General features: G+C 41.1%; 4 protein-coding genes across 4 annotated transcripts in view; 2 read left to right on the forward strand and 2 right to left on the reverse strand.

The window, feature by feature from the left end:
• The window catches only part of LOC112149167 (vacuolar protein sorting-associated protein 26B-like), a 9,709-nt gene extending 2,098 nt beyond the window's left edge, over positions 1 to 7,611 (forward strand). Inside the window, exons 2-6 of the mRNA XM_024276671.2 lie at positions 4,081 to 4,237; positions 4,380 to 4,544; positions 5,282 to 5,457; positions 6,303 to 6,445; positions 6,562 to 7,611. Of these exons, the coding sequence (XP_024132439.1) occupies positions 4,081 to 4,237; positions 4,380 to 4,544; positions 5,282 to 5,457; positions 6,303 to 6,445; positions 6,562 to 6,699 (779 nt within the window). The 3' untranslated portion in view covers positions 6,700 to 7,611. The remainder of the gene's footprint in view (positions 1 to 4,080; positions 4,238 to 4,379; positions 4,545 to 5,281; positions 5,458 to 6,302; positions 6,446 to 6,561) is intronic.
• Positions 7,612 to 8,481: 870 nt separating this feature from the next.
• Positions 8,482 to 10,304, reverse strand: thyn1 (thymocyte nuclear protein 1). Its single transcript, XM_024276672.2, has 8 exons — positions 10,171 to 10,304; positions 9,690 to 9,745; positions 9,435 to 9,598; positions 9,297 to 9,365; positions 9,067 to 9,159; positions 8,895 to 8,990; positions 8,680 to 8,830; positions 8,482 to 8,603 (listed from the first exon to the last, which is right to left on the reverse strand). Exons 2-8 carry the CDS (start codon positions 9,736 to 9,738, stop codon positions 8,557 to 8,559), a joined length of 669 nt encoding a protein of 222 aa, XP_024132440.1. The 5' UTR covers positions 9,739 to 9,745; positions 10,171 to 10,304; the 3' UTR covers positions 8,482 to 8,556.
• A 17-nt stretch (positions 10,305 to 10,321) lies between these two features.
• Positions 10,322 to 17,615, forward strand: acad8 (acyl-CoA dehydrogenase family, member 8). Its single transcript, XM_024276670.2, has 11 exons — positions 10,322 to 10,630; positions 11,463 to 11,563; positions 13,337 to 13,506; positions 13,691 to 13,800; positions 14,091 to 14,167; positions 14,229 to 14,366; positions 14,455 to 14,590; positions 15,723 to 15,820; positions 15,908 to 16,060; positions 16,432 to 16,534; positions 16,605 to 17,615. Exons 1-11 carry the CDS (start codon positions 10,513 to 10,515, stop codon positions 16,658 to 16,660), a joined length of 1,260 nt encoding a protein of 419 aa, XP_024132438.1. The 5' UTR covers positions 10,322 to 10,512; the 3' UTR covers positions 16,661 to 17,615.
• A 191-nt stretch (positions 17,616 to 17,806) lies between these two features.
• esamb (endothelial cell adhesion molecule b) overlaps positions 17,807 to 20,327 on the reverse strand; it is a 56,072-nt gene continuing 53,551 nt past the window's right edge. The window contains exon 7 of the mRNA XM_024276669.2: positions 17,807 to 18,987. Within this exon, the coding sequence (XP_024132437.1) occupies positions 18,516 to 18,987 (472 nt within the window). The 3' untranslated portion in view covers positions 17,807 to 18,515. The remainder of the gene's footprint in view (positions 18,988 to 20,327) is intronic.

The raw sequence follows: 20,327 nt of genomic DNA on the forward strand, positions 1-20,327 counted from the left end.
TTAGCTTGGGCCAGAGGTGCTATAAACTAGTGGGAGAGAATGTAAACAAAGGGCTGATGAGGAAATTATTGAAGCTAACTTCCACACAAACAGTCCCGCCCACAACACGGATGAGAATTTTGAAAGAGATTCTGTTGCTCTGCAGAAAATATGTCTTTACAAAATGACAGGTTTTTTGATTTTGGCTACACTGCATAATCATAATTAGAAGACCACTGAGAACGATTTTACAACAGAAAAAAATACAGATGGAGTGGGACTTCAAGGTGATTTACTATTTGAAATGCACACTGTGTTTGACATGGTGTCAACTCACTCTTACAACAAAAGATTAAATTATTTTTGGAATGCTTTTGAAAGGTTTAGGCCTGAGTTTTTTGGAATGTTGGACTATTCTTCAGCAGCATATTTGTGTGGTCAGACATTGATGTTTTAGGCCCAGCCAGGGGGCCAAAGGAAGGTCTGGTTTGATCACCACTGGATTTCATCTCAATTTTTTGCAAAGTGTTTGGGGTGGTTCTTAGGAGAGTGTGAAATGACTGGGATGAGGGTAAGCCCCACCAAGTCTGAGTCTATGGTTGGGAGTAGATTGCCCTCTCAGAGTGGGTGAAAAGCTTTTGCCCCAGATAGAGGAGTGTAAACATCATAGCATCTTGTTCATGAGTGAGGGAAGCTTGGAGTGTGAGATTGGTTGGTGGACCGAAGTGACATCCGCCGTCATGTGTTTGTTTCATTGTCTGATTATAGTGAAAAGGCAGCTGGGAAATTTAGTTTGTTTATTTCAAACGCTCATCTATGGTCATGAGCTTTGGGACATGACCAAAAGAACAAAGTCCAGGATACAAACAACCAAAGTGAATTTCCTCTCCAGGGTGGCTTCCTTAGAGATGGGGTAAGAGACATGGTCACTCAAAACTACTGCTCATCCATGTTCAGGAATTTAGATCAGATGCCTCCTGGACGCATCCCTAGGGAAGTGTTTGAGGCATTTCCCATTGGGAAGATACCCTTGGGAGGGGGGCAGGACATGCTAGAGAGACTACCTGTCTTGTCTGGCCTGGGAACGGCCTGGGAATTCCCCGAAGAAGTTAGAGGAAATGGCAGAGGAGAGAAAAGTTTGGGCATCTTTGGCGCACCTGCAATTTATCCCCAGATATGTGGTAAAAAATAGATGGATGGATGGATGGATGGATGGATGCTTATGTTGAGTGTTAAAGCCTGGCTCTTAGTCTCTTCTGTATTTCATTTTGTCAGGTTAAGGTCAAGGCTCTGTGTTGGTCAGTCAAGTTCTTCCAAACTAACGTCTCATTCATTAGAGGTTGGAACAGGAAGGTGTCATCCCCAAATTTAATTTGAAGAAAGCACTGACAAACAATCCTACATCATTACACCCACCCCCCAACAGCACGCTTGGTACAATCCTGTCAGACAAGTTCCATTCTCCTGGCAGCTGCCAAACCAAGATTCATCAGGTTGACATATTATTATTTGTCATTTCAGAGAATGAATCTCCACCGCTGTAAAGTCTAGATTCAGAGTCCTTGACTGTTTCCAAAGCTTTGTATTGTCCTTGGTTGTATATGGTTTGGATGCAGCTGCATTGAAACCCGTTTGATAAACCTTTCTACTCACTTTTTTTGGGCTAGTCTGAAGGAAAACATGAAGCTTAGAACTCTGGAGTATTGACTCCTATCAAAGTTGTGTATCTCTGACCACCATGTACCTCTGCATCCGCTGACGGAAACATAAATTATTGTGGAGATTTAATGAGGTGACTTTTTGATCAGAAGCATTATCTTATAGAACCACACTTGAATTGACTGATCTCCTAAGAGCGCTCCATGCCTCCATCCTTTTACAAATGTTTATAGAAGCATGTCAGGAGCATCATTAGATACACTGGTGACCTTAGAAGTGACTGGAACACCTGAGTTCATAGAAACTTTGATTAAAATAGTATGTTCATATTTTTGTCAAATTAGTTTCCATACAAAGCACATTTATTTTCATAATCTTGAACAATATTTAAGGAAATCTGTTAAAATGATCTTAAAACGGTTCATGTTTCTTGTTGTCAAGAGAAGCAATTAGCATTTGTTGCTAGTTGTTGTTAAATTTATTTTGAACTTGGACCAGCAAAACTATAAATGACTCCTGGCATCATCCCGGTGTGTGTCACAGTAACATGCTGTGTCTATCTTCAGCAGAATCTTATATCAATGTTAAAGTTTATTGGCTTTTTTGCTGTTGTAGTGATGCAGGTTTCAAATTCCAGGTTCCATTTTCTTGCATATTTCCAACTACCCTGTCATTGTAGCGTTTTAGTAGTAAAGCACCTGAACCAGGTAGTGGGCAGCAGGTAGGGCTGAACAACCCTGTAGGATGTTGGTCCTTCAGACCAGGAGCCTGACACCACTAGTTAAGGAGATGTCATTTGATCAGAGGGATAATCACAATGATGTTGATGGATGTCATAGTTTTCTATCAGAATCACATGAAATAAGTCCTTTTGTGATTCATGTAGAGCACAAGACTTCCACATTTATGCTTTTTCTTGTTGGTCTGTGACTCACTGCTGATTTGTGCAGTTGATGAGGACTTCCTCTCATCACTGTAGCTTCTCGCTGTTCGTCATAGTCGTGACCCACTTCTCTGATTGATGTGCATCAATGAAAGAACTATTTTCAACTTCCTTTGTAAACAAAGTTCATAACAAAAAGGGGTTTTGGATTTTTAGATTTTCTTTAAAAAATCTTGAAACTTGAGTCTGAAATACAGTAAATGTTTGCATTAACCATGTTTTCATGTTTATCCCACCCTGTGCCTGCAGGGCACCTAAACTACATACATGTATTTAATGAAAAACAATGTTCCTCTGCAAACTTGGAATGAGGCTTTCGTCTGATTTTTAAGAGAACTGTGTTTCAGTGACACATAGAGCTTGGTATCTTTTGAAAGGTTTCAATATCAATTCCAATACCCCAAATTTCATATCGCTTCCCGAACTACATCTGTTTCAAACTGCCAGTAAAATAAACCAGTACTAGTCTGTAGTCTGAGACTAAGCATTCATTCAAATGTTATTTTTAATCACTCTCTACTGCAACTCTGTTCATTTTCCATGTGATTATCCCAGAGGCAAAGCTTCATTTTTTTGCATCCTTATGTGTTTGTATGGGAATCACTTGTCTGCATTTTGTTCTTTTTTTAATGGTCTTCAAGCTGTTAAAGGAGTTGTTCATAGACAAAGAGGTTCTCACCTAGCTAAAAATGCAACCAGCTTCACATTTACTGACATTGTCTTCTGTTGTTGGAGACTTCTGCTGACTTTGACATGAAATTTACAAATCGTATCCATCTATACGGCAGACACTCAGATGAGGAATGAGCAGGTACAGGATGGTATTCATCTGGTTTTAAGTCATCACATAAAAAAACAAAATGAGATGGATTTACCATTTTTCTTTAACAAATACATTTTGATTATTTCTTTCATTTTACCAGATAGTTCCACAGATCAAATCCCTTATAGATGCCATTTCTGTCATGTTTGTCTTTTCCTTATTTCCTTATAACTTATTCAAACTGTAACAACACTGTAATCAACTTACCGGGAGGTTTCAGTCACTTTGGATTTAATGGATTTCTATTTTGTAAAATGAGTGAGGAAGATCTCAGTCCAGTAGATCAGATATGTCAAGATCTTTAAATTATACAGGAGGTCCCAGTTTGTTTTGTGAACAGCAACAATGAATGTATTTATAATTGAACATTGTGCAATATTCTGTTTTCCTTTTTTCAACATATTTTATTTTTTACTTGATTTTCTTTTTTTTGATTAGCTGTCTCTGCTACAAAAAAATAAAAATTCTAAATGCATAAGAACTGATTTTTTATGACATTTTCTTTTTTTTCTATTTAATAAAACCAAACAATTGCCAAACATCACAGAAGAAGAAAACATTTTTTGATTGTTTGATTTGCACACATTTTTAACGGAGAATCAGTTTATTGTTTTAAGTGTAACTGTCTTTAGCTGAGCTTTAAATGTAACCCCTCTTTTTCTTTGTTTCTTTCCAGAGTTGTATTACGACAGAGGAAACCATCATGAATTTGTGTCCCTGGTGAAGGATCTTGCCAGACCCGGTGAAATAACTCAGTCGCAGAGCTTCGACTTCGAGTTCACTCATGTTGAGAAACCCTACGAGTCCTACACAGGACAGAACGTCAAGCTAAGGCAAGTTTGATCATTCACACACTTTATGGGCAGCGAGATGACTGACTACAGGAGTCATTCTTTAACCTGCTTCTAAAAGGAACATTGGAACCACGTCACTTTCAGTAAGTGCGTATGCTGAATCAGATGTGTTGTTTTTCAGATATTTTCTTCGTGCCACAGTGGTAAGAAGACTAAATGACATCACTAAGGAGATGGACATCGTGGTCCACACCCTGAGCACTTATCCAGAGCTCAACTCCTCCATCAAGATGGAAGTTGGCATCGAGGACTGTCTCCACATTGAGTTTGAGTATAATAAATCCAAGTGAGTCTCATGAAGAAACTGCAGATTTTAGTTTTTTTTCCTCTTGGATAATTAGTTGTCAACAGGTAGTTTTAGAATGTTAAAAACAAGCAGGAAAGGTTGATGAAACTGCTGTATTAAATTTAAATGGTCAGGGGTCACAAAACGGTCAAATTACCTGAGTTTTTATGTATCCAAGTTTTTACAAAGTTTATTTGACTCAAAGACAGTTTGACATTTTCTTTGTGTATTTTCTTTTGAAAGTGGGCTCAGCTGATGGAGTGGTTGGTGTATAAATGATCCACTTCTCTGAAGTCTAAAGAACCTTATTCCACAAGCCATGCAGTACAACACAACTGTCACACCTAAAGATTTGGTGTTGCTTCTGAATTTATGATCATTAGTTCATAAATTACAGTTTTAACATGTTGAGAACAGATTAACTCTGGAGAGAATTTTTTCATCAATTCATGTTATCAAAGCTTGAGTTTTGTGACTGAGGATGAAAGTCCTCAGAAATCAAACTAGAGCTCCTAAATTGTTCTGAAACAACTGTTAGAATAATTCAAACTTTGTTCCAGATAAACAATTGAACAATTAAACAGTTGAAGAGTTCAGTCATTCAAGGAGTGTTTCCTAATGAAGCTTACTTTATGAAATCTTAATGATGGTTCGTAGATTTTCTTTTCCACCCTCCCAAACAAAGTTACATATTGAAGAATCCTAGTTTGCTCATTTCGTCCTGTGTTTTCCAACAGGTACCATCTGAAGGATGTAATTGTGGGAAAAATCTATTTTCTGCTGGTGAGGATCAAGATCAAGCACATGGAGATTGACATCATCAAACGTGAAACGACAGGCACCGGCCCGAGCGTATACCACGAAAACGACACTATCGCCAAATATGAGATCATGGATGGAGCACCGGTCAGGGGTATGTATTAACAAAATAGGTGAACAATTATTCAGAGAACCATGGGATAAAGAACGTGCTAACAAGTCAACTAAACTCTCGAACAATTCCCCCAAGCCCGATGTAATGGTGCATTCACACCGGACACTCAAATTTGTTCCTGCTGCTTCTCTGGCATTAATTCGTTGCCACATCATGGAAAAACATGGATGATGTTGAGCGAGTAGCTTGGGCTCATATGCTTTGGAGAGTTCTTGAGGCGCCGGCTAGCATGTCGCCTGTCTGGTTTCACCAGATCTCCGCTGTCCAGGAACCCGCAGCCTGAACAGTAGACCTCGCTAGTTCTCCTGGGCAGCGCCTCCCCCATGGGCTCTGTGACAGGCTGGCAACTTGTTCAGGGTGTATCCCACCTTCGACCCAATAACTGAGACGGTGTCCAGCAACCCCGCAGCCCCTGCGGGGTTGACAAAATGGACGAAAGTTCAAGACGAAAATCCTCGCATCAAGCTGCCATATTGAATCTCTTTTTCCACCCTTTGATCCACTCACGGAAAACATCACGTGCCCAAAGCTGAGTCCCTGATTGGTTGACGCGCTGCTTCAAGCATGCCGGTCCCGATGCCTAAATTGATTTACATAGGTGTGAATGCACCATAAGACTTAGCGACACTTCTTTTTCTGCGCTGCTGTCAGTAGAAAATACTGATACACACTGCTGCAGTGCCCTCTAGTGGTTGTTGCTATTAATTCATTTTTTTTAAATCACATAAGTCACACCAAAAAAAAAAAAAAACGCAACTTATACTCCAAAAAGTAGGGTAAGTTCAAAGCAAATCTAAGCTGTGTTTTTTTTCTAACTTTTGCAGGGGAGTCCATTCCTATTCGACTATTTCTGGCTGGCTACGATCTGACTCCCACCATGCGAGACATCAACAAGAAGTTCTCTGTGCGTTACTATCTGAACCTGGTTCTGATCGACGAGGAAGAGAGGCGCTACTTCAAACAGCAGGTAAAAACAAAACCCAATTGAGCGCTAACGTGCATGTTTATCATTTACTCGTCGTCGTCCTGGGCAGCCGCCTGCAGGCTTTCAGGAGCATTAATCCGTCTGTTGTGGATCTGCAGGAGATCACGCTGTGGAGGAAAGGAGACGTCGTCAGGAAGAGCATGTCCCACCAGGCCGCCATCGCCTCCCAGAGGTTCGAGGGCTCCGCCGCTTCCGAGAGCGCACTGGAACAGGCCGCCAAGGAGGAGAGCGGGTAGAGCCGCCGGCCTCGGCCTCGCCGCGCAGGACCCGTCAGCATCCAGGTCACAACCCCCTGCAGCATCTGGCGAGTCAGCTGTTTCATATGTAGCCGCCACTGCTGATGAAGGAAGGGAGACGCACACACAGATGGAGACGGTGTGTGAACTATGAAACAGGTTGTATGAGGCATTCTGAATGGCTTCCGGCTCCAGTCATGTGTTTTTAAAGGGGAATCAAGCTAATCACCGTTCTGCAGTCTGCCCCGTCAGATGATGAAACCCTACATTCTTTAGCTTTCTGTGTCACTTTCTGATGCCATTTGATTTCTGATCTCACTCTTCTAAATTCATGACAAGTGAATCTCATACATTCCATGTTTATTAAAATACATTTCTAACACTGTCATAAAACAAACAAAAAAAAAATTTTGAGTTAACCTTGTGTTGCTTTTTCTCGCTTAGCGTGTTTTATTTTGTGTCTGCACAAAGTTATCAGAAGTGGAAACTGGAATCTTTTGTTTCTGATTAAACAAGAGGATTAAAGTATTATCCCATATTTTTTTTAAGCTGTAAATAAGATCATTTAAACCCGGTATCCTGTTGAAGCTTCTATACATTGACTATTGGGTGCACAGACTCACAAAATGACCTTTCCCGTCCACGTGCTTTACCTCAGCATTCCACTGATGTTAGGAGAAGGTCTGTGTCCAGTGTTTGTATTAACGTTTGATTATATGGAGTCTTCTATATCCTCTTTATTAGAGACTTGAAAGTTGTGCCTATGTGTATTAAGCAAATGAAATCCTTCTGCCTCTAACATGATTTTAGTCTTTTAACCAGAGAAAAATGACAGTATATCTTTTGCAAAGTGCTAATCACTCTTTGTTCCCAGAAGTCCAATAAATTGATGCCAAATGGAATAAAAAAATATGCGTGTGGTGATGTGTGTGTGACATGTATACACACTTTGGAAAAAATGTATGTGAATTTTTTTAACATTTTAATTTTGATTGAAAGGATTATAATATGAACTAATTTGGAATCGAGAACAAAGCGAAGATGCAGGTTGGGTCACAGATCCTTAAAAGTGCAGATTCCAGGTGTTTGTCATGTGATCCAAACATTGAAAAGTTCCTCAAAGACCCGTTCTGATGAAAATTGTGTTTTTAAGGTGTACATGGAAACAAACTGGGCAGATCTTAGCAAAGGAGAAGGAAAGGAGACAAATTTCTAATGAGCTCCTGCCGCTCTGCAGAAACTACGTCCTAGAAAACAGATTTAAAAAATATTTTTGGGCTAAAATGGCAAAAATATAATTAGAAGACCACTGGGGGCAATTAAAAAAAATATATATATTCATCAAATAGTTTAATTGCTTGACAGAGAGTGGGAGGAAACGTATATATTATGTTTAAGGTCAGCTTTACTCTTTCCAATATTGCTTGATATTCATTAACAAGGATTTAGATTATAAAACAAAGATTTCCAATCATCTGTGGCAGAATTGTGCGCACACCAGTTTTCTCAGATGAATGAAGCCACTTTATGATCCTACTTGCTTCTTCAGCACTTCATATAAAGCGACTCCACTATAGAGCTTTATAAAGTGCACAATTTATGATGAGAGAAGCTGCTTCTTCTTTTTTTAACAGCTGCTGTAAAGTTTTTTCATCTTCCTTCTGTGGAGCAATAAAAGCCAGCCAGCCTCTGCGTTGCACATTTGCATTGCTCTTCCCTCCAGACATCTGCAAGGATTTGATTTATGTCATAAACAGCTAGTTTGAGAACAAAACAAGACACTTCATACATAAAAAACCTTTATTAATACTGAAATACAGATTTTCGATGAGTAAAAAAGTTCACAGGATGGGTGGATCACAGCGGCTTTTTGTCCTCCAGGCTCAAGATGAAGTCAAACTCTTCTGCAAGTAACAGTAAAACCAGATTAAAGCCAGATTAGGACACCACAGCAAACAGGAGCAGAGGGTTCCCACATACCAGCGGTGAGGGGTTGAACCGACAGCCTCGGTTTGGTAAAAAGGGCCAAGCTCTTCAGCGGTCCTCCGCTGTCCCGATGCTGCAGGTGGTACTTCTTCAGCTCGGACAGCGGGAGAAAACGCAGCAGCATCCTTTGATATTGAACGTCCACCTGAAACAGGAGCCAGAAATCAGCCGTGCAACTTCATCCTCACTTACTGGATTTTTTTTTTTACCATGCTCCACTTGGGATTGCTTGGCTTGCTGGCTGCATCATAGTGGGGATCTTTCCTGTCAAACTGAGTGTGGTCCACATACGCCTCCTTCACTATCTGGACCAGGACACAGGTGCACTTCAGGGAGGCCGACGGGTTCGTTTGTTTGTTTGTGATGAGGAGGATGACTCACCTTCATGAGCCCCGCCACCCCCGGGTCTTTGCAGTTACTGTGGTAAAAGAAAGCCCGCTGGCCCCCTTTCATCTGCCTCATGAAATTGCGAGCCTGCGTCAAACAGATGAAGACACCAACTCTTCCACAAGAAAAATAAAACCGCTTCACTCATCAAGATGAGATGAAGCTTTTTTGTTCCAGAGATTACCGTTGTCTCGGCTTTGTCTCAATTTTGCAACCGTTTTTACCTGATAGTTGCGGACGCCGTCCCAGCAGGCGGTCTGATTGGGTTGAGCCTTGAGGTCCTCAATGCCAAACTGCAAAGCAAATGAAGTTCTGCTGACTTTACAATTTTAAATAAAAGAAAATCTGAAGCCGATTTGTACCTTCATATCGATGCCGTTCTCAAAGCGACTCTCAGGCTCAGACTTCATCAACCAGTGGCTGTAAGTTGGAGGGTCAGAGGAGCTTTTTACTCTTTTCCCAGCAGGAGCTGCAACTTTCTTCTTCTTGTTGAGGGTGAAGGCATTTCCCTCATCACTGCTGTCATCTGACAGATCAACACAATAAAGTTTTTTTTTTTTTTGATAAACTAACCATTTAACAAATCAGATCTTAAGGTGTGACTTCCATTTGCTCACCTGAACTTGTAGTTTCTGTCCTCACTTTGGCTCTTTTGCTTGGTGGCATCTCTCACCTGCACAGACCAAAATCTAAGAGGAGGACCTACTTTAAAACGTAATATCTTACTCTGATAATCTCTGAAATAACCCATTTATTTCACTTTAGCAAGTGTTTTGGCAGAAAAATAAATACATTTAATTTCAAAGAGTCCTTTTTATGGCATTCTTGCGATTAATTTAGCCAAAAATATGCACTTAAAACACCTTTTGCTTATTAAATATTCCAGCTACACATTTTAAATTCTTCTAAAGCAAATGTTAGAGGAAAACAAGCAATTGATTAAAATGTCAGGAGGAAATAAGGGAAAGGAAAAACGCTTCTCTGTTTAAACAAGCTAAAAAAATGTATTTTATACGCTAAATCTGTAAGTTTAAAGTCAAACTTTTTAAAATAATTTCCCTCTGTGGATTAAGTAAAAAAAAATGGTGTGAATCATACCTTTACAGCACGCGATGAAGTTTTAAAAATGAATCTGGCGCGAGAATCCAGCCAGCCGTGACTTCAGCATGTATACAGGTGCGCTCGATTCATCCACCGGCTTCTCCGAAGTGAGAAAACTGCGCATGCGTGATTATTTTGGTCCTAAATTGGTAACTTCAACTATAAAATATTGTTATTATCCGCTTGAATTGAATATTAATGTAATAGAAAACTTAACTCATCACCGTCTTGGACTCCGTGTCTTGTAAAAGATGGTCGTTGGGATAATTTTGGGTAAATTACTCATACATAACTACAATACCCAGCAGCCCCAATTCTGTTACGTCACCAGAGGTAAACATGGCTGTCCTAGGAACACTGTCAAGAATTGCCAGAATAGGCTCCACTTTTTGTCGAAACCGCCCTTTAATATTGACTAAAAGCTCGCAGAGACGGGGAATTGTTTCATGCATCGACCGTAAGTATTAGAAACGAGTCGTTTGGTTCAACCGCGTCTCTAAAAAACTATTTTACACGTTTATATAACTTTTGTTAGCTAACGTGCTAATGTCATTCAGAAAAACACGATGCTTGTTTAAAAGTAAACTGTAAAAATTAGGCTTTTCAGAGGTCAGCTGACTGTCATTGGTTAGTCTCGGTCTGTAGTCCTCCAGTCCGGAGGCAGATGAGGCTGCACGCCCCTCTTTAGCGCCGCCTTTTGGAGACCGGAAAAGAACCATTACAAAATCAAAGACCACGCGACTTATAACATTCAGGGAAAATGTCCTTTAAAAAAATGTTGTTTATTATAAAGCATATACATTTGAATACATGTTTTAGTTTTATTCAATGTATTTGGAAACATGAGAAAATGCATTCAGATATTAGAGTGAAAAATGTGCACAAAATAACTTTATTTAAAAAATGTGTCAAGTCAAATGAATTGACTTAATTGATTTATTGTTTTCTGTTCTAACAATCCAACCAGATCATCGATTTATCTGAGGCAAGTTGTTAATCTAATCGACCTATACTATTAAATTTGTTTCAAAATAAAATACATTGATTAAAAGAGGGTAGGTTTATTTTACTATAACATAAAAAGTGTCATCACGGTGGACAACACACATGATGGCACCAAAAATGATCAAGCCATCATTACAGTCCAATGTGTGGAAACAGTAAAGACAAACTAAAGGCTCTGTTAATGTAAAACTGGTTTCTCTGAATTAAAACTTGACATTTTAGTGTAATCATTTTGAATTGTTGTCACTTGTGTGTAATGAATGTGAGCTGCTCTCTGCCTACAGCCTCTCATGGACTCACAGATGAACAGAAAGAGTTTCAGAAAGTGGCCTTTGACTTTGCAGCCAATGAAATGGCTCCACACATGGCGGAGTGGGACCAAAAGGTTTGTGTTTGGGGAATTTGAATAGTAGTTTGGTTAATTTTACACAAAGTTAGTTTGAGATTAATAATTAAGATAGCAGGTTATGTGAGCAGATCTACGGAAGCCAAAAGCGGCATTATTAGAATAACAATCATTATAATTTGCTATTAATTTAAAATAAACTTTATTTGCTTAGAATTAAATGTGAAAACTATGGTTTTGCTGCGTTCAGTCAGTTTTTTTTGTCAGGATTTCTTTCAAGAAACTCCTGATCTCTTCATTTATTTTAAATTTGTTGCCATTTCTTTTCACTTTTCTTAAAAGTTTAATGTTTGTTTTGTATCTCAGCACTCATGTGCATCAGAATATTAAAAACTAGAGCTGTCAGGCGATTAAAATCTTTAATCGCGATTAATCGCATTGTGTCCCGAGTTAACTCGCGATTAATCGCAAATTTACATGTGGCCCTTTTTTAAGGAAAAAAATGTGTGGTTCGTGGAATTTAGCAGTTCTACATTAATTATGAAAACAAGAATGACAAAATTTATAGTCCATCCATCCATCTTCTTAACCGCTTTGTCCCTTTCGGGGTCGCGGGGTGCCGGAGCCTATCCCGGCTGCTGATGGGCGAAGGCGGGGTACACCCTGGACAGGTCGCCAGTCTGTTGCAGGGCTGCAATCACACACACATTCACTCTCACAGTCACACCTAGGGGCAATTTAAAGTCACCAATTAACCTATGAAGCATGTTTTTGGACGGTGGGAGGAAGCCGGAGTCCCCGGTGAAAACCCACGCATGCACGGGGAGAACATGCAAACTCCACACAGAAAGGTCCCAGCCGGGAGTCGAACCAGGGCCTTCTCGCTGTGAGGCGAGAGCGCTAACCACTGCGCCACCGTGCAGCCCTCAATCTACGTTCAGTAAAATAAAATAAAAAAAACAAAAAAAAAAAAACATCAAAAATAAAATTTTCATAACACTTTCATGTTCATTTTTTGTCAGGACCAAATCTTTTCCTCCTCTGCTGAACTACAGTAACAAATGAAATAGAGATTTATCATTTCCAATTAACTTTTGTTTTTTAAAACATTAAAGACTGAGAAAAGCGGGATACTCTGTGGATAGTTTGACAGTCTGTTACTGCCGCCGCGTTGCAGCGACGTGTCCAGCGGAGCTCACGATGAATATGCCGGAAGACAGAGAACTATGCTGGGGCTGGATTACGCTTAAACCTCCAGAACATTTAAAACGTCCCCCGGTGCGCTTGCTGTTCGGAACGTCGGGGGTCCGCAGCTCTCGGCGCCGGACGCGAGCCGGTAACACCAGACGTGGTACTGGACGCGAACCGGAGCTGGGTTAGGGTGCAGGAGCTCTCCAGGTCCTAGCGCCGGCCGGTTTTAGCTCGCAGCTCGGTGGTTGGAGACCCGCCCGTGATCTCGTGAGAGCAGCCGGTGAGTTAAAGGGGGGACGCCCGCGTGCGCGGTGTGGAAAGGCACGTATGAGAAAGTCTGCGATTAATGCGTCAAAAAAATTGTCGGCATCAAGCACATGTCGGATTAATGCGTTTTTAACGCGACTAATCTGACAGCCCTATTAAAAACATATATAATTTTTGCCACCTCTAGAGGGATTCTTGTTAACCGATTGTTGCTGTCTCCAAATTTAAGAATTGTTTATTTTATTTTATTTTTTCAATAGTATTAATTTATTTTTAGGAAAAATCATTGTTGCATTGACAGTTTTCTGTTTTATTGTGTTCATACGCCACCTTAAGAGTTTTTGTGTTTTGCAGGAAGTCTTCCCCGTAGAGACGATGCGGAAAGCAGCCCAGCTGGGGTTTGGTGGGATCTACGTTCAGCCAGACGTTGGAGGATCAGGTCTTTCTCGGCTGGACACGTCCATCATCTTTGAGGCTTTGTCCACCGGATGTGTGAGCACCACCGCCTACATCAGTATCCACAAGTATGACGTTTATATTTCAGAGAAATACCCACAAAAAATATTCTTGTCTTGAAGTTGAGTCATAGCTACTGGACTTAAATTTTAAGTCCAGTAGCTATGACTCAACTTCAAGACAAATAATGTTCACTAAAATAAATGCATCTTAGATGCTGAGTTGAATGAATCTTTTCCGCTCTGAGTGCAGCATGTGTGCCTGGATGATCGACACCTTCGGCAACAACGAGCAGAGGGAGAAGTTCTGTCCCGATCTCTGTTCCATGGAAAAGTTTGCCTCCTATTGTCTCACTGAACCAGGTCAGTCTGCACGCCAAACAACACCAGGATCACCACTGAATCCACGGAGGAGAACAAACTCCAGCTGGTTGCAGTTTTCCTCACAGACATCCGGTTTTTTAAAAATTGGTCCTGATGCTGAGAGAAATGTATCCATCCACTCATAACTTGAAATGTATTTTTAGAAGCAGACCTTAGATTTGATGAACACACAAACCATCTTGGACCTTCAGTTAGAGATTATTGTTCTTTCTGGTGTTATTTACTTTATTTACTGTGAATGTTTTAAATAATAATTGTTTGTACTCCAGGCAGTGGGAGTGATGCCGCCTCCCTCTTCACCTCTGCACAGAAGAAGGGCGACCACTACATCCTAAACGGCTCAAAGGTAATTCAAAGCAGTTTCCGGCTTTCTGTGAGACACTTTTGTTATTCTGCTTCTTTTTTAGGCCTTCATCAGTGGAGGAGGAGACACAGACGTGTACGTTGTGATGTGTAGAACAGGAGTGAAAGGACCTAAAGGCATCTCCTGTGTTGTGGTGGAGAAGGGAACGCCGGGTCTCAGCTTCGGCAAAAAGGAGAAGAAGGTTCCCTCTTGTTCTGCTGGTTGTAATAAGTGAAGTCACCACTAGAGGGCGAGCACGCCAGATCACATGCTGTTGTCTGTTTCTTTAGGTGGGCTGGAACTCTCAGCCCACCAGGGCGGTGATCTTTGAGGACTGTGCCGTTCCAGTGGCCAACCGGCTCGGCTCCGAAGGACAGGGCTTCAACATCGCCATGAAAGGTCTGAATGGAGGTCGCATTAACATCGGTGAGCAGAAAAACTGTTTTTTTCTGAAAAGCTGACCATTTATGAAATGTTCTAGGTAAAAAAAAAATAACAAAGAGGATGAAAACATTATTTCTCGTAAAAAAATAGCAAAAATTCTAATCCTATAATATTAAAATATAAATATTGCTCTTTATTTTCTAAAATGAGCATTTAGAAAGCTGTAATATTCAGAATTTGAAGGTGTTTCACACAAAAAAAAAACACTTATTTCTCTTGTCCTTGTTTTCCAAATGAATTTTTACAGATTAAATGATGCTTTAATTTCCTTTTAAATCAGTTTTTCCTGCTGTACAGAAAAACGAGTTGATGCATTTTAACCAGATAATGTCATCCAAAACTTTTAATATCTTTTATATTAAGGTGTCAAGTTACAGCCTTTCAGATCCAAGTAATTAGCAATAAGTAGTGAGGGATTGTGCAAACCCTCTGCAATGCTCTGAACGTCCACGTCATTACACTAGTACCCACAAGGGGGCGCCAGATACACATAAAAAGACTTTGGCTCCTTAAACTTCAGTTTTGTGTCAAAAAATTGAGAAATTGGTTGATACAAGCATAAAAACACAGAAACATGTAGAGAATAAATAAGTTATTGACATAAAGTAGGCTACATATATATTGATAATGCATATTTTTATTATCAATGAAAAAAATAAATGAGAGTAACCAAAACCTGATGCAGCCATTTATGCAAAGATTACTGTTTTTCTTTTAAAGTAAAATTAAATAAAGGTTTGATAAATTATTTTGAAGCTTTTTGTCATCAATATGTCATAGTTTAAATTATATGGATCCTATGCTATATTTAAACAAAAGCAGTTATGTAATTTTGACATAGTTTTTATAATATTTGCATTAATTTCTCACATTTTTGCTCTGAAGCTAAAAATTAAACTCATGGTCCAAACTCTGATCTTACTGATAAAAAGTCTCCATAGCATCTTTGGAGAAGTTTCATGGTTTTAGATTTTTGCATGAATTATTTGCAGATTGTATCAAAGTCCGGAGGTGTTTTAAGCATGACCAATAGTTTTAGGAGTTCTCCTTGTCTTTTTTTTAATATATTAAAACAGTTGTGTTGTTTTCATGGTTGAAATCCACTTTTCCACAGCTTCCTGTTCTCTCGGGGCGGCACACGCCAGCGTGTCGTTGGCGAGGGATCACATGCTGGTGCGGAAGCAGTTTGGAGAGGCGCTCGCCAACAACCAGGTTTTGTTTTCTTAAATTCAACCTAATTCATAAAGAGTTTTGTGTCTTTCCTTGCTGCTACTAAACAACTCGTCTCTGGTTTGTTAGTATCTTCAGTTCAAACTGGCAGAAATGGCCACTAAGTTGGTGGCGTCTCGTCTTCTGGTGCGTGAAGCCGCAAAGGCTCTGCAGGAGAACCACCCCGACGCCGTTTCCCTCTGCTCCATGGCCAAGCTCTTCGTGACAGACGAGTGTTTTAATGTCAGTGAGCGTTTATTTGACCATAAATATATGATATAATTCTCTTGAAGGGTTTCTGGAACATCTTTGCAGACGTGCCTGGACTTCTTTTCTTCCTCTTTGTTTCTTTATGCAAATGTCTTCCTCATTCCGCCTCCTGCAGGGATGCAAACATCACTGCTTGGCAGCTGCATGCAGGTTGATCTGACAGGCTCATATCTGTAACCCCGCTGAAGCATGACCAGCAGAGCTGCTCATCTGGGAAGACTTATTTGCCTAACTGTTCATTCTCCAGAGACTTGAATTCATTTTCCTAAAGCTCAGAAGTTAAAAAAAGCATCTGATGGAGAAATAAAATGTATCTTTTGACAGAAATTGTTTTTTTCCTAAAGATCTGCAACCAGGCCCTTCAGATGCACGGCGGCTACGGTTACCTGAAGGACTACGCCGTGCAGCAGTTTGTGCGTGACATCAGAGTGCACCAGATCCTAGAGGGTCAGTTGGTCTTTTTTAATCAATATAACAGCCATATTTAGAGCTAAGACGGCTTCTTTGACATGTGTAGGAACCAACGAGGTGATGAGGATGATCATCTCCAGAAATCTGCTGGCGGAGTCCTGATGAATTTCCTTTACTGGATCTTCAAGTCCTGAACTTTCCTTCAGCATCGTAGTTTTTATTCAAATGTGGTCAAAGCATTCATGCTGCTATTTTCTACACTTTGTTGAACCCGTTGTGTCGACGTGGCTTCTATGATTGAATGTGGTAAAATAAAAGGTAAAATAAAAGTAACAGGTTTCTAAAAACACAGATTCTTGTTCTAAAATGGCATTTTGTCACAAACCATGCAGCCGAATCCGGCTCAGACTGTTCAAATGACCGCTGATGCCTCAGAAAAATGCAGCTGTTGGACTTGTACTGCTCGGGTTCTTCAGTTGAAAGCATCTTAAAGTTAAGCTGTTGTAGCAGCAACACTTGAACACAAACATCGACTGTATATGAGAGCTGGACTGAGTGCGTGTGACATCACCCATAGAAAGTACCAACCGAATGAAGTCACTTCAGTCGCTGCCATGTTGGAACCAGAAATCCTCAGTAAGCAGTGATTGGTCCAAGTCAATGTTTCTATGGTAACCACTCCCATCACTCATAGGAGTGAGCTTGGTGGACCACAGCCCTACGCTTAAAAGCAGGCTTCATCTGTCAAATGGTTTGGAGGTTTGACATGAGACCACACATTTTATTGAGACATCTGTTTAGGATGAGAGTAAGAATGGTTAGTCTGACAAAAAGAATGACAGAGTAATAGTCGTTTATTTCTCAGAAGTCTATGGGATTTTGGTTTCTTGGAGCCAACAGGTACTTCCTGTTTGGAACGTGCAGGGGGAGGGGTCACTCAGTCCAGTTCTCATATACCAGGAGTCTCAGACTTCAGGTCGGGTATCCAGCTGGTTTTTATAAATCCTGACTCATCTGCTGCCGATTACCTGGATCAGGTGTGTTTGGTCAATAATATAGCAGATTAGTTGGAGTTTGAGATCTGTCATATACAGTCAATGCAAAAAAAAAAAAAAAACACTCCAGAATAAGTAGTAGCATAATTTTTGTTACCACCTGTTCTTTTCACCTATTTATAGTACTTTATTTTTGTCTGACTTGAAGTATTTTACTTAGTAATATAACTGATATACATTTTTTTTGTGCCTTTTTGGTTTTCAATCACACTTCCAAATAAACCAATCCCCCCTTAAATGAGTCAGCCGTTTCTTCTTCCATGAATTCTTGGATAAACATTTCCAGAACACTTTATTAAAAAGAATCCGTCAACAATCAAACTGCAGGAAAAGTATCTCCATGTTCTCTTTTCCATGTTAACACGCCACTGCCGTGTTCACAGAATGCAGGAGGAAACAGCCTGAAGAAAACTCACGGGTTGGATGAGAAGTTTCTGCAGAACTCCACACGGCACCATGTTTGCAGTTTAAATCAAGCAGCTAAAGATCAAACCTCTCCACGGTTCACATCGACTACTTACAGTTACATTCCAGCTACATAATGGGTAGATTACTGGAGAATGTACTCTCGGTACACAGCACTGATCTGAGTGAATACATTATTATGTAGTTGTGGGTCAAAGATGGTTTTGATCAGAAACGACGTGGAAGAGTGGAACTTCACAGGCAGGTGAAGTGATGAACGTTCAAAAAGTTAAGGTTTTTATACAAGTCAAAAAAATGACTTCAATGATGCGACACTTTATAAACTAAAATATGGTCAAACTGAAGCCTACAAATGTCAGCAGTCTTTGTTCTGAACGGTGTAAATAAAAATAGATTTCTCTTATGTGAACATGAATGCAGCATTTGAAAACAACAAAACTGTTTTTCTGAATAAAGCACAAACCCTCCACCGTGATGTCCTGCTGCAGGGGGGGGTCTGCTGATGCCGATCTGTTCTGAAGTCTTTGCAGGTTCTGCTACACCAGCGAGCCTGCCTGGCTCTGAGCAGGCACCATGACGGCCACGGCCCCCATGCGCGTCAGGGTGGAGGAGCTGATCTGCGGGGACACGCAGAGCGGAGGTGGCACCTGAGGCTGAGCCCCCTCAGTCCTTTTAGGGATGCTGCCTGCAGGGCTCCTGAGGACCTGCGGGGGCCCCCCGTTTGCAGTGGGGGGCCTCTTGTGTTTCCGCGTAGGCGTGCCGCCAACGTTGTAGCCCGGGAGCCCCTGCAAGGTGTTGGGCTCTCCGGGCCGCAGCTGGTAGGCGTTGATCACCGACCCCGTGTCCGACGCCGACATGGGGGAGTACGGGTACTGGAAGTTCGGCTGGTGGGGGTCTCGTGAGCGGGGGCTGGTGGCTATGGAGGACAGCGTGCCGTTTTTGGACACATTGTCGGAGCCGGTGTTGCTCTTTGCCCACGACACTCTCTTTGGCGCCTGAGCGTCCTCTCTGAGGAGGAAAAAAACAGACATTTCATATCAAAGTTCCACTGCGATCATCTTTTGTTCTATTGTAAAAGTGTTCCTGGTGGTATTTTCAATATGATTATGCTGTTTTTAGCCAAAATAAAAAAATCTGTTGTTTTCTACAATATAGTCCTTACTACTGCAGAGCAGCTGTAGTTTGTTTGAAATTTGCCTCTGACTGTTCTCTCGAAGTAAGCGCCCTTCCCATCATCCATCTGTTTACCTGCTCCCCTGCTAAATGACATCGCAACAAAAAGGGTGAGCAATAATTCTGAGAAAGATGCCAGCTCGGAGTCATCTACAAGTGGATGCATCAGAGTGGGGTGGAGAAGGGAGCATGTCACTTGCTATAGTAGCTTTTCATTTAGTTCTCCATGCCTCTGTTTGGTGCAGTGCGATTCAGGTGTTGTCCATCTTTCTCACTCCCCTCCAGGGGAGCGAGAGAGAGATTCTAGATTCCAGGTAGCCTGTCAGTGCTCCTGTTCTTGGCAGCGGACCCCCCACCTGTCCTCCAGTTCCATTCGGATTAAGGATCGTTTATGCTCCTTTCCTTGGAGGTGGACCTCGATCCCGGCTCGTCTCCCAGTTCCATTTGGATAAATGATCGTCTTTGCTCCTGTCCTTCGCAGTGGACTTCGCCTCTCTCTCGACTTACCCCCCCCCCCCCCTTTCCCCCAGTTCCATTTGGATGAAGCCCATCTGCCCAGTACATCGCCTGTCTGTCCTGGGAGAGTATTCCTCCTTCATGTGGACTTCCCTGAGGTTCCTTTTTTTTCTCCAAGAATCAGGTTGTTTTTTGTGAAAATGTGGCCCATGGGAAGAGTTTTTGGGGCCCTAAATAAATCATAATTGATTATTATTAAACTAGCTGTACATTGGAAAAATGTTTTGTGGTTTCTGGCGACATCTGCAGGAACAAAAAGGTAATTACACATACCAGTAGGTGTCAATGGTACAGTGTAATATTTTCACCACTAGAGGGCAGACCATATTTTCTATGTCTGTGCCTGTGAGAAAAGAAGAATTGTGACAACGGCAGTAGAGCGGGATTCAGAGAGGAAGCCTGAGCAGGTTCCTCTGTTATGATATACTTTATTCTGCAGCTTCCCCCACATATATTCTACGTAGAACAACGAGAGGGGGCACAGGTTCTGTTGGGTAGCTGATGATCCAGCCTGCCAGAATCTGTGCCTCCAAAAAGTTTGCCGTAGAAGCACCAACTGTTCATTAATTGTTCATTGATCCATGCTTCCATAAAAGTCACTGAATCATGTTTCTTGTCCTAAATTAGCCAAAGTTCCTTTTTTAAAAACACAAAAATAT

This window comes from Oryzias melastigma, linkage group LG13 (genome assembly GCF_002922805.2).
Source record: "Oryzias melastigma strain HK-1 linkage group LG13, ASM292280v2, whole genome shotgun sequence".
NCBI classification, from domain to species: Eukaryota; Metazoa; Chordata; class Actinopteri; order Beloniformes; family Adrianichthyidae; genus Oryzias; species Oryzias melastigma.

Excerpts from the sequence above, each read along its gene's own strand:
- acad8 (XM_024276670.2), top strand. The coding sequence starts at position 10,513 with ATGGCTGTCCTAGGAACACTGTCAAGAATTGCCAGAATAGGCTCCACT. Across the intron at positions 11,564-13,336 it reads TGGCGGAGTGGGACCAAAAG|GAAGTCTTCCCCGTAGAGAC; the intron begins GTTTGTGTTTGG and ends TGTGTTTTGCAG. Across the intron at positions 14,591-15,722 it reads TGGAGGTCGCATTAACATCG|CTTCCTGTTCTCTCGGGGCG; the intron begins GTGAGCAGAAAA and ends ACTTTTCCACAG.
- thyn1 (XM_024276672.2), bottom strand. The coding sequence starts at position 9,738 with ATGCCACCAAGCAAAAGAGCCAAAGTGAGGACAGAAACTACAAGTTCA. Across the intron at positions 9,366-9,434 it reads AGAACGGCATCGATATGAAG|TTTGGCATTGAGGACCTCAA; the intron begins GTACAAATCGGC and ends TTTGCTTTGCAG. Across the intron at positions 8,831-8,894 it reads GCAATCCCAAGTGGAGCATG|GTGGACGTTCAATATCAAAG; the intron begins GTAAAAAAAAAA and ends CTCCTGTTTCAG.